The following is a 12,297-nucleotide window of genomic DNA, read 5'->3' as shown; positions in this document are numbered from 1 at the left end:
GATGACAGGAGGGGATTATCTTTTTACCCACATGGCTAGAAAGGAAGGATCGCATTTTTAGAAGTTGTGAAAGAAGAGTCATGACACAAAAACAACAGAAATGTGGAGCAACTGAAAGATAATAAGTTGAAACATTCCTGAAATCATGTTTTGCCAAGCAGCTGGTGGTAAATTCAGAGAATTAAACTTAAAAGGGAATGTAAATCCTAACTGAGAGACTGGTTCCTGATGAAGTAGGCAAATGTTTTTATTCATGTTTGATTTTTTTCAAAATTATGTGTATTTTCTTGAGTGAGCAAAATTAGGCTGGAAGAAGCACTGTTGAAAACTTTCTAGGACTTCCTTCTCTGATCAGGCTGGACATGCCTTAACAGTTTTTTCTCACTGCATTTCAGTACCTCTCACTACAGTTCACTTCTCTGAAGTCCTAGTTGGAATTAGAAGCTGCAAACATGAAAAATAATTGTGAAAAATGATAGCCAAATTTTGTCAAGCATCAGAAAAGATTTTGTCTCAAGCTTGCAAGTTTTGGATGAAGATTTCTTGGTTATTACTGTGCCCAAATCTGTTTACACCTCCCTAGAATCCAAATGAGACTAACGTTTTCCAATGCTACATGAAACATTTAAAAAATGTTGCTTAGATGGATATCATGAGCCAGATCTCAGCAGGTATAAATGGGAATAATTCTATTAAATCAGTGGAGTTATGCCAGTCTATAGCAGCTAAAACTATCTAGAAGGCAAAAATAACTTTTGACACTCCAGTGCCAACACATATTAGAATAATGAGTTACACTGAGTCCACGTGGTATCTCACTTATCTGCTTTAGAAAAATACTTAAACAACAAAGAACACTTGCTATCCTCATTACACCAAGGCAGAACTGGTTTTGTGAGGAGCCTCTGTGATTTACTGTTGCTTTAAATGTTTTAGATTGATTTAAGAAAAATTTAAAGCTGCAAACTGAATTCTGTTGTTGCAAGATTTAAGTAAGAGAAGGAAGGAGGATGGAACTTTTTCTCTTGATGCATTTATCAGGGGTGTATAGTTTGAGAAGAAAAGGTGAGTATTAAAGTTTGTTACAGCAGTGAGAAAAGGCCACATTTATCCTGATTATGGGACATTTAAGTGTGTGTGTCTATAAATACTTCAAAAGGGCAAGCCTGTTGTATTTGGCTTCGTCATCCTCACTCTACAAAACATGTCTTTGTACATTTATTTGCTTTTTCTTATATTCTTTTCAAATTTTTTCCAAGGATTTCAGAGAACTGTAGCCATTGCAGACTCCAACTATAACTGGTTCTATGGGCCAGAAAGCCAGTTGGTATTTCTTGACAAATTCATCATGCGCAACGGCAGCGGGAATTGGTTGGCTGATCAGATTAGAAAGAATCGGGTGGTGGAAGGCCCAGGGACTCCATCCAAAGGACAGCGGTGGTGCACTCTTCACACTGAATTTCTTTGGTATGAAACAGAATGAATGAGCTTAAAAGAAACATGACAGCTGCTTGGCATTAGTGATTACATGTTACCTTCAGATTTGTAATGGACTGCAGAAATGGAGATTATACTAGCCCTGTGCAGCCCAAACTGTCTCCAGACAGAACAGAGGTTGGGACTGAGGAGAAATTCTGCATATCATAAATATATGTTCATATATATAAATATATACAATGCACAGGTCTTATATAGCCCATTTTCACTTGTTTTCCAGATGTTGTCTGTTCTGGACAACCAGTTTCAAAGGGAATGAAAGTCTTATATCTAATTTCCTACATGTGTCCTAAAAAAATCATTTCATTAGTACTATGGTTAGTTTTGTGCTTTGGTGGTTAATTAGAAGAACATTTGAAGTCTGATTTTTTTTCTTTTACATGTAGTAAAATTAGATGCTCAAAGAAGTATGCATTCTTTAAAAAGTGGTATGTACATTACTATCTAAGGAGAGGTTTCAAATAAGAGGGGAAAAGCTGATAAAGGACTTAAGGCAGTTTTTTTATATAATGTACAATCTGTTCTAATTTGTGAGACTAGACCACCCTGCCACAGGCAAGGAATGAAAATACATGAGGCTTTTAAACACTCATTGCTAATTCCCACTAATCAGTTGACATATACATAGAAGGGTTAATTTAGCATAATATTTTCACTATGAGCAACATGTACGTTTAGTGGATATGATTTTATAATTATGATATATGAGTTAAAAATTAATGAATAGTTGCCCAAATATCCGTTGGTATGGTGCTGGTTACCTGTTTAATAGAATGTATTTTCTCTACTTTTCCCATACCCTCCCTTTCTCATCTTATGAGAAAGACAGTCTTACTGACATCAAGAAGTGAGATGTTTGTAGTGGATTCAAGGCATGGAAATAAGCCCTAAACATACTAAGACTCCCCTTTGTGGAACCACCTTCTTCTTATTCTGTATGATGCTGTTTTGGTCAGAAGAGGCACTTGCTTTGGAGTCTTTAGTAAAGAAAGTAAACTGGTTATATAGGGCCATTGGCTATGGAACAGTGTTATGCATTTGGTCATCTGGAGTTTTTAGCCTCAGAACATGTTGCAAAGCTTGTGTTTATGTAAAGTAGCAATTCTCAGGTGGACTTCCATGAGATCCTTTTAAGAGTGCCATAGGGTGCTGTGCAATACTAGCAGTGTTGGAAATGCAAACACGTACATATGATTCACAAGATAAATTCAGAGATATCAAACAGTATCAATAACATTTGGACCCCCTTGTTTTCTGTCTGAGTTCTTTGTAACAAAATTGTTCTATTAAACAAAACACAAAAAAATCCAAGTGATAGCTTTTTTTTTTAAATAGAGTACCACTAAATTCAGAAAAGTGTGGAGAGATGCTTTAAGTCTCACAAAATTATGAAACACTGATGTAGGGTCTGAAAGAATTTTTTGCAAAGTAGAGAGAGGAATTTTGATGGAGAAAAATCATTTCATTTACTGCTGTGGAGATAGAAGTCTTGTTGGGGCTTTACATTGTGTTTATTTATTGTGTTCCCTTAAATAATGTCAGAGACACTTCATAGGTACCTTTTTTAAAGAGCAGTGCAAATATTTTAAATTTACAGAAACAAAATGTGAACAAGCAATAATGTAATATATTATTTTTTTTAGGCATGAAGAGTCCTTTTAAAGCTAAATATATTCATTAAATCAGTTTGCATACATATTGACATCAGAAGTTTTTCAGAAGAAAACAAAACTATGATAAATTTTTAAGTGGTCATGTTGATGATCCAGGAAATATGAAAGAGGCAAAAATTTTTGCAGACGATATTTTTTTTGGATCAACAGCAAATCCCTGTCATCCTTTTAAAAAAATAGTGGGATTATCAATTCTTTTAAATTTATTCCTAATCTCTTTTGCAAGGTTCAGACTTCCTATTCCCTCCAATATCCGGGCTGTTTTCAAGCTACATCTTTTGCAGGATCCAAGTTCCGTTCATCTTATTTTAACTGAATAGGCAACAATTGCACATTCATTTGAAGAAAAGATCCTCAGAATATGTTGATGTCCAAGAGAAAACTCTTCTTTGCAGTTCAGGATGAAGTCCTATAGCAAAGTTTTTAAAATTTCAATAGTAAACATATATCTGTGTGACATGAGCAAAATCTATTCCCATGATGAAATTATGGATAGCTTTATTTGATATATGGTGGGATCTGTATGGAGATTATTGCAATGAGTGTCATTGTGTAATGTGCTCATTTAGCAAGCATATTATAGGCTTTATATTGTAAAACATTTATTTAGTTTAAATATTGCACAAAACCCTGCATTTTGGAATAGGGCTGAAAAATAGAGATAAAGCAAATAACTATTTTTATATTTACGACCATATGTAAACCCATGTACTTTGACTCTTAACAGGTATGATGCAAGTTTGCACTCTGTACCTCCACCAGACTATGGAATTCCAAAACTACATTATTTTGAGGACTGGGGAGTTGTAACATATGGAAGTGCATTGCCAGCTGAAATCAACAGGCCCTTCCTCTCCTTCAAATCAGGAAAGCTGGGAGGACGTGCAATATATGATATTGTTCATAAAAATAAGTACAAAGAGTGGATCAAGGGATGGAGGAACTTTAATGCTGGGCATGAACATCCTGATCAGAACTCCTTTACCTTTGCTCCCAATGGTGTCCCTTTTATTACAGAAGCCTTGTATGGGCCAAAGTATACCTTCTTTAACAATGTGTTGATGTTTTCTCCAGCTATGTCAAAAAGCTGCTTTTTCCCATGGGAAGGGCAGATTACAGAGGACTGCTCATCAAAGTGGTTGAAATATAAGCATGACTTGGCTGGGGACTGCCAGGGGAGAGTGGTTGCAGCAATGGAGAGAAGTGGTGTGGTTTTTATCAGGGGAGAAGGAGTGGGTGCTTACAACCCAAAACTGAAGTTAAAAAACTTCCAAAGAAACCTTGTACTTCTACATCCTCAGCTTCTTTTGCTGGTGGACCAAATTCATCTTGAAGATGACAGCCCCCTAGAGGCAACAACCAGCTTCTTCCACAATGTGGATATGCCTTTTGAAGAAACTGTTATTGATAATGTCCATGGGGCCTTTATTAGGCACCGTGATGGGATGTATAGGATGTTCTGGATGGATGATGCTGGCTATAGTGAGAAAGCTACCATTGCCTCAAAAATGTATCCTCGTGGATACCCATACAATGGAACAAACTTTGTGAATGTAACAACCCACTTGCGACACCCAATCACCAGAGGAGTTTACCTCTTCATAGGACCTTCCATAGATGTCCAGAGTTTTGATGTCCGTGGAGATTCTGAGCAACTGGATGTCTTCGTAACAACTAGTGAGCATTCCTATGCAATTTATCTGTGGACGGTTGAGACTGGAGCCCATTCTGTCTTTGCACAAGTTATCGCAGACCGACAGAAAATTATGTTTGACCATGTTTCTGCCATTAAGAGCTCTGCAGTGCCAGAAGTGGAAGATTATGTGGGCATTGTGGAACAGAATCTTCAGAATTTCAAGCCTGTTTTCCAGCAGCTTGAGAAGCAGATCCTATCCCGTGTGCGCAACACAGATAGCTTTAGAAAAACTGCTGAGCGCCTGCTGAGGTTTTCAGATAAGAGACAGACAGAGGAGGCTATTGACAGAATATTTGCTATCTCCCAGCGGCAGCAGCACCAGCAGCAAGGCAGGGCAAAGAAAAGCAAAAAGATAGCCAAAGGCTACAAGTTTGTTGATGCTGTTCCTGACATTTTTGCACAGATTGAGGTAAATGAAAGAAAAGTGCGACAAAAAGCACAGACTCAGGCACAAAATGAGCTGCCCGTGGATGAAGATGAGGAAATGAAAGACCTTTTGGATTTTGCAGATGTTACCTATGTAAAGCACAAAACTGGGGCATCACTCAAAGGTCAATCAGGACTAGCACATATGGTGACCACTGCCCGAAGCAGTGCATCATTAGTATCGGCTTCCTACACCCGCCTTTTCCTAATTCTGAACATTGCTATTTTCTTTGTCATGCTGGCAATGCAGCTGACCTGCTTTCAAAGAGCCAAGAGCCTACATGGCCAAAGATGCCTTTATGCAGTACTTTTAGTTGACAGCTGTATATTATTGTGGCTGTATTCATCTTGTTCCCAGTCACAATGTTAACAAAAGACCATGTACTACTTGACCAGTTTATGGTCATATATGTCTATGCAAAAGCATTAACCCTAATAGGGCCAGAGTTTGTTTGTTCCTTTTCTGAAACATTCCAGGAGGCAGCTGGGGAAAGATTGATTTCACACCATGAGAGGAAGGAAAGTAATGGGGCTCGTAATGCATTCCTCTGAGAATTAAGTGCTCCTCATCTGTTCTTTGGGTTGGATTTAACATCTGAAGGAATGTTATGCTTTGTTCATCAGAGTACATTATATTAAGCTGTAATTAATTTTTGCAAGAAAGAAATAGAATCCTCTTTTATGGAACTTTTGTTTCCTAAGAGCTTTGGTTTTATACACAATTTGGCATGCATAGTTTAATTTCAGGCTGCTGCAGAGGCCTATAAATAGGCCCTGGTTTAAATTGCAGGCCCAGCTCACTAATATCCTGGCCCAGTCATGGCAGTGGCCACCACTGTCACACCCAGATCATGGCAACCCATCCCCTCCCCATGCCCCCTAATTGTCTGAGGGGCAGATTTAGGGTCAGATCTAATTGCAGCATCAAAGGCCTTGCTCCCAAGGCCTCAGCTCACTGCTGAAAAGCCCATGGCCCCCACACCTCCTCCCCCCACAACTCACTGGACTAAGATGTTTTTGGTTTGCCTTGATTTCTTCTTATTGAAGGCAGAGAGCAGCATGATTGCAGCAGGGAAGCAGGCAGGCAAGAGGCTTTATCCTGGGCTTGGAAACTGCTGGCTGCCTTAGGCAGAAAGACCTGGTGCTGAAATGTTTGTGTGTGTGCGCGCACGCGTGTGTTCTCTCCCCATGACCCCAACCGCTGGCACCCCAGTTTTCCTACCTGGAGGAGCAAACAGCCCCTCCCCTACCCAGTGCCAAGGCCCAGAGGATGGGGAAGGGAGGCAGCCCTCAGGTGCCCCCAACCCTCCATGCAGTACCCAGGAGCCCCAGTTTTTCTACCTGGACGAGCAAACAGCCCCTCTCTTACCCTTCCCCAAGCTCTCTCCTCCCCATCCCTTGTGCAACCCCTTCCCCCCTCCCTTGGGCTGCCAGACTTTTGCTGCTGGCTGGACAATGCTGGGGAATTCCGCTGCAAGCAGCCATATCATGGCATTTCATTGCAAATCACATTTTTCATGAAAATCACTTAATTTCATGATTTTCACAAAAAAAATGTGAAATTGCAATTTAAACCAAGCCATACCTATTAATGTGGCATCCTTTCTCAAAGATAAGGTGTGCAGAAAGCTATAAGTAGATTTTATTCTTTTCCTTCAAACAGTGGCAATGCATAGGGGGTGCACATACAGCCTCTGACAGCGCTGGTGCACCCCCTGACAGCAGCGTTCCTGGGCAGGGGGGCGCAGGTGAAGCACTGGTGCCCCCTTGACAGCGTTGGCTGGGGAGGAGTGTCCCAGGAGAAGCAGTCTCCCCACGGCCGATCTGACCCAGAATTGCCAGCAGTGCACCACTTCCAGTTGTGGGTCAGCGGGATCAGCCACAAGGGACCCCACCCCGGCCTGCGGGATTGGCCACGGGGGACCCCCCCAGTCGCTGACTGTCCTCGGGGGGGCAAGTGCCCCCCCTGACTCAGGAGGCATCACTTGCCCATACCTTCAAATCAGAGAGCATAGAGCAGCCTGATCAAAATACTTTAGAGCCCATTTATCATGATACTTCCTCTGTGCCTTAAGAAACAGTCACTGTAGGAAAAAGCAGTTTGTTTCACTGGTGACTGAGAGAAAGACAGTTTCAGTGATCAACAAATGCCAGAAAGAGGCAGCCAAGGCACTAATTTTATGTCTACATCTTTACTGTGGAGTTGACTAATTAGCTCTATAGTAAAACATCACCATCTACACATGCACTGATATTAGGGTGCAGTAAATGAACTCCAACATAGAACAGTACTGTAATGGTACTATCCTTGGCAGAGTAATTATGTGTACTCAAATGCATGTGTAGACTGTGATGGGCTGGCTGGGGCACAAGGATGCTACAGAGATGGAGCTGCCTGCCGCCTAGCCCCACACTGTAGCACTCTCATGCCCTAGCCACCTAGAGCCTGGGGCTGATCCCTCAGGTCCCCTGCCAGCCCAGAGCTGCTTTGCTCCAGCCCAGAGTGCTGTGGTCCTGGGTATGCATGTAAATGCTGTGCCCAGGAGCAGCTAACTCCAGCGTGTACTATGAATTAATTGCACATGTAGATGCACCCAGGGAGTATCATTCTGAACCTCTTCCCATTTCCCAAATCAGGTGAAGTTTGGAAAAGGGTGAACACTGCTGTCATCTGTTCTTGATTTTATAGGACGGAGTTTCTCAAACCTTTTCACAGTTTTGAGCACATCTTAATCAGGAAATTAACTTTTAGATCATCTTCCCTTTCAGATGCTATTGGAAGAAAACCCCAACCATGTGGCAACTCCACCAATTGTGTATGTGGGGGAACAACTGTATTAAGCAAGTATTTAATGTATTTATACCTATTTATGTAACTGGAAACAGAACAGCCAGAACCATGCAACCAGGCAGCTCTCTGCCAATCGTCAGGTACACAGGAATGAATAATTTGGGGATTGCAGAATAACGTGGCTTCTGAAATAAATGAGTTTGGCACCCTCACTTGCTTAGTTTGTGAAATTGATTATAAAAAAAGAAAGTTATGGATACCTGGGAAGGGATTCGGAATGGGCAGACTGTAGAGCTGATATATTTTGTACATCTATACATCAAAAGAAAAATAAATCATTTGAGTACATTTTGCTAAATAAACAAATTATAATTGTTTCTCTTGCATATATTTGTTTTCCTTTGTTGACTAAACTATTTGTCCTAGTCATTTAAGAAATGAAGTGATGGTTATTAACACTGGGTTCAAGTCATAATACACTTGTGGACAACCTTCTCTGAATTTCATCTTTTGGGTTCCTCCAGCTAAAGATGACTTTTTAATGGAACTAAGACAGACAAGATGCATTTCAAATGTGGAAAGACCCTAGGAATCTCAATGTACAAGTGGTTCATTGGTTGTTGCACAGGTTGGAATAGGATCTTGTTCAGTGATGTAGATGCCTAGAGCCTGGGTAAATGCCTCTTAGAGGTAAAATAATATCTGGCCCCCAGAGTTTAATAATATCATCTAAATGAGTTGTGTTCAACTTCTGGCCGGCAAACCAAATCTGGCCAACAGAGCCGTGTCCTCCAGCCCCCAGGGCTCCCCAAAGGTCCAGAAATTTGGCAGTGGAAGTGAGCAGTGGCAGCATTGACTGCCACTCCCCTGCTGCCAGATTTCCAGACCCATGGGAAGCCCTGTGAGCTTGATAATGTGGCCCTGCACACCAGATCCTATTCCACCTTAAAAGTTTTCACAATAGCTAGTAACAACAGTGTGTGTCACCTCAGTCAAATTCTAATCCACTCAAAAGTCATAGACCTACACAGAGAAACAAATTTTCAGTAGTAGCTACAGGCACAGCTTTTGGCTGAGCAGGAAAGTGAGGGTGAGCTAGTTAAAGATTAGGCTCTGTCCCTGCTCTGTGTAGCCATAGCTCTGAAAAAAAAATTCTTCATTTTCCCTTTCCAAAAACAAGGTACCTATCTTGCTTGGGGGCGTAGGTGCCAACTGCATGGATGCTCCAGGGCTCAAGCACTGCCCCCAAAAAATTAACTTGGCACCCACAAGCCACAGCTGTTTTGGATTTTACATGATCCGTGTTAGATCTCTGTTATGTTAAAAAGTGCCCTAGACCAAGCTGTTACAAGCTTAGTACCAGTAGGTGGAAGAAGCACATTATGTGGCTACACAGGAAGGCAGAATTAGACTGATGCACTGTGATTCATGGTGAGGTAGTGGATGTGAGGAGGGCCATGCTGCTTGTGGGTGTGTGCAATTATTGTAATTTAATCCCTTATAATATAATTATGCTGCAGTTTATGAATACTTTTTAATAATTATTGAATTGTTAAGATACCAGTAATAAACAAAACATAGGAGCTGACAGAAGTTTAAAAATACCCTAAAAATACCGACTGACCCCATGCCTCCCCCCCCGCAAAAAAGCACCCACCAGCAAAAACCAAAGTTGGCGCCTATGTGTGGGGGCATATATAGTATGTGGGAATAGTTGGTATCAAAACACATCATGAATCCCCATATTTGAGGCCATACGCTCTGCTTTTCAATGTGAAAGGGTTGAAAATAGCAAGAAACAATTTAAATGGCCCAAACTTTGCCAGCGGGATGATAATATCATCCTTTTCTCCTTTTGATTCAATGAACTGCGTGCTTGATGGCTCATTGGTTTAGAACTTCTTGGGAAAAGGTAAAAGATTTTCCTTCTGTCTAGCTGCTACTTCTATGTAATAGTGCAGCAGAAGGAAACAAATATTTTTCCAGAGGTCTAGGCAGCATTAATTTCCACAGGTTCTTCCTCTGCTCCCTAAGGATATGTAAGGGGCACATGAACAGACATTGCTAACACTGCTCCAAGTAAGCGGTTGGAATTCCTGGGTGAACTTCTGTGGCCTGTGTTAAGTAAATGGCTGGACTAGATCAGGGATGTCAAGCTCATCTGGCTACATGGGCGGTGCTGACTAGTCAACAGGCCAGATCATGTCCACAGACTCCACCCACATGCCTGAACCAGCACATGTGGCTCCTGCCTGGGCTGGGCTGGGAGGCTGGCTAACCTCAGCAGGCCCCACAGGTGGCGCAGTCCCAGCGGGCACCCCAGGTGGCACATGCCTAAGGATTGCATGCAGGGTCAGTCCAACGCAGCATGTGGGTCAATGAGGTAGCACTGGCTGGATTATGGGGCTTCATGTGCTGGGTCTGGCCCACAAAGCATCTATTTGACACTCCTGGACTTGATTATCAACAGTTCCCCTTGTTGTTTATGAGTGTATGAAATCCTAACCCTACTCTTTGCCTCTGATGGATTTTTTTTAACCTGTGTTTGGGGGAAAATCACTCTTTTAAACCAAATTATAAAGCAGGTCCAAACAGCTGCTTCCTCTTGGATCTCTCCCCAGAAAGGTATGGTCGGTCTTTACCCTGTCCGTATGCATTACCGGTTTTAATTAATAATCACTAAGAGAACGGCTTAAGGTACATGAATAAAACGGTTTATTAGTTAACACACTTTGGGACCAACAGTAAAGTTAACTACAAAGTATAAACACACACAGTGGAAATTCTATAAATCCAAACTTCGCCAAAGACCTGAGAGATTCAGAGAAAGATTTATTTATTGAAGGCTCCGCCAGCGTTCAGCTCTGTCTCCCCTTCAACCCAGTACCTGAGGCTTACCTACTTCTGTGTGGGTTACTGGTCACTTACAGGGTTTTTAGGAAGTGATAGCCAGTATCCAATCCCACTTAGGAGGGGCAATACTTGCACCGGAATCAGGGGAGCCGCTACTATAGCACTGAAGTGCATCTGACGGGGAATTGTCAGGGAACCGACTCCTTCCTGGCTCAAGGCAGCCTCAGCGATGAATGATCCCTGGTGACAAGAGGAATCTCAGCTCCATGCTGTGGTCCTGCTCATGTTCGACCTTTCACCCAGTCACTCACTTCATCCAATCTATCAGTCTTTCTCTCTCTCTGTTTCAGTCTATTTCTCAGTCTGTCTTATACTCAGTCCCCTTCTCGCTCACTCTCTCTCCTTCCTGTCACTTCTCTCTCTGCTCACACTCACACACACCCACACCCACACCGAGAGAGCGCCCCCCTCACAGGGTCTTTTAAAGGGCCTTTGCGCACGTTCCTCCAGCAGGTAGCACACGACACACAAATATGCACATGACTCTCCACTTCCAGAGCCTTCTTAAGTGATGACCCAAGCCTAAAGTCCACCGGATCATACAGAGTGCGTGAGCTGGCCGACTTATAACAAATCTCAATGGAATTCCATAGAAACCATAACTATACTATAGCCATAGGTCAGTCCCGGTCTCACCCTCAACACCTGTGACAGATCAGGTTAAACTCTGGACTCCAGGGCTGAAAAACTCAGTGCCTATTTCACTAGTGTCGTCTTCTAACTCAACCCTTATATATAACTAATAACTATACAACTAATCGATGCCTAAGAGCTTGTCCAACAACTCTTCCAACTATTCAGTTGGTCCAGTTGAAGATATCACAGAAAATTGTTGCATCTCATACACAACCTGACACACTTTTGTTCTGCAGAGAAGGTAATAGCAGTAAAAGTGGGACGCTTATAGCTGAACACGGGGTCTTTTTCTGATGTAACAAGTGGTTAACTTTTTGTTCAGTTGCTACTTTAATACCAGGTATCCAGTATGTTATTTGTGCCCCCAGATCCTTGGGGCCTTCTCATGCCATCCTGCTGACAAAATAGCAGCACACATTGCTTGCTGCAGATTTTGGAAAGCATAACAAGTGAGAGTCAGCAATATATTGTATATTGGGAGCATCTACATGTGCATTTAAGTGTGACTAAATTTAATGCGTATTAAGCTAATGCATATTAAGTGATTTTTGGCAGATGTCTTCAGGCATATCTATGCATCATTCTACGTTGCTGTAGCCATCACTTTCACCTACACGTGACCAGCAGCTACTTCGCCATAGTGATGCACTCCCGAATTTTAGTGT

The 12,297-nt window shown here is 41.9% G+C and overlaps 1 protein-coding gene across 9 annotated transcripts in view; it reads left to right on the top strand.

The window, feature by feature from the left end:
* Positions 1 to 7,748, top strand: part of LOC102376702 (dermatan-sulfate epimerase) — a 350,602-nt gene extending 342,854 nt beyond the window's left edge. For all 9 annotated transcript variants that reach the window (XM_025207040.1, XM_025207039.1, XM_025207041.1 and 6 more), the window contains 2 exons: positions 1,260 to 1,467; positions 3,898 to 7,748. In XM_025207040.1, the coding sequence (XP_025062825.1) occupies positions 1,260 to 1,467; positions 3,898 to 5,662 (1,973 nt within the window). In that variant the 3' untranslated portion in view covers positions 5,663 to 7,748. The remainder of the gene's footprint in view (positions 1 to 1,259; positions 1,468 to 3,897) is intronic.
* Positions 7,749 to 12,297: the final 4,549 nt, after the last annotated feature.

This window comes from Alligator sinensis, unplaced genomic scaffold (assembly GCF_000455745.1).
Source record: "Alligator sinensis unplaced genomic scaffold, ASM45574v1 scaffold38_1, whole genome shotgun sequence".
NCBI classification, from domain to species: domain Eukaryota; kingdom Metazoa; phylum Chordata; order Crocodylia; family Alligatoridae; genus Alligator; species Alligator sinensis.
Note: the sequence above shows the minus strand (reverse complement) of the source record. Positions and strands in the feature narration are given on the sequence as shown.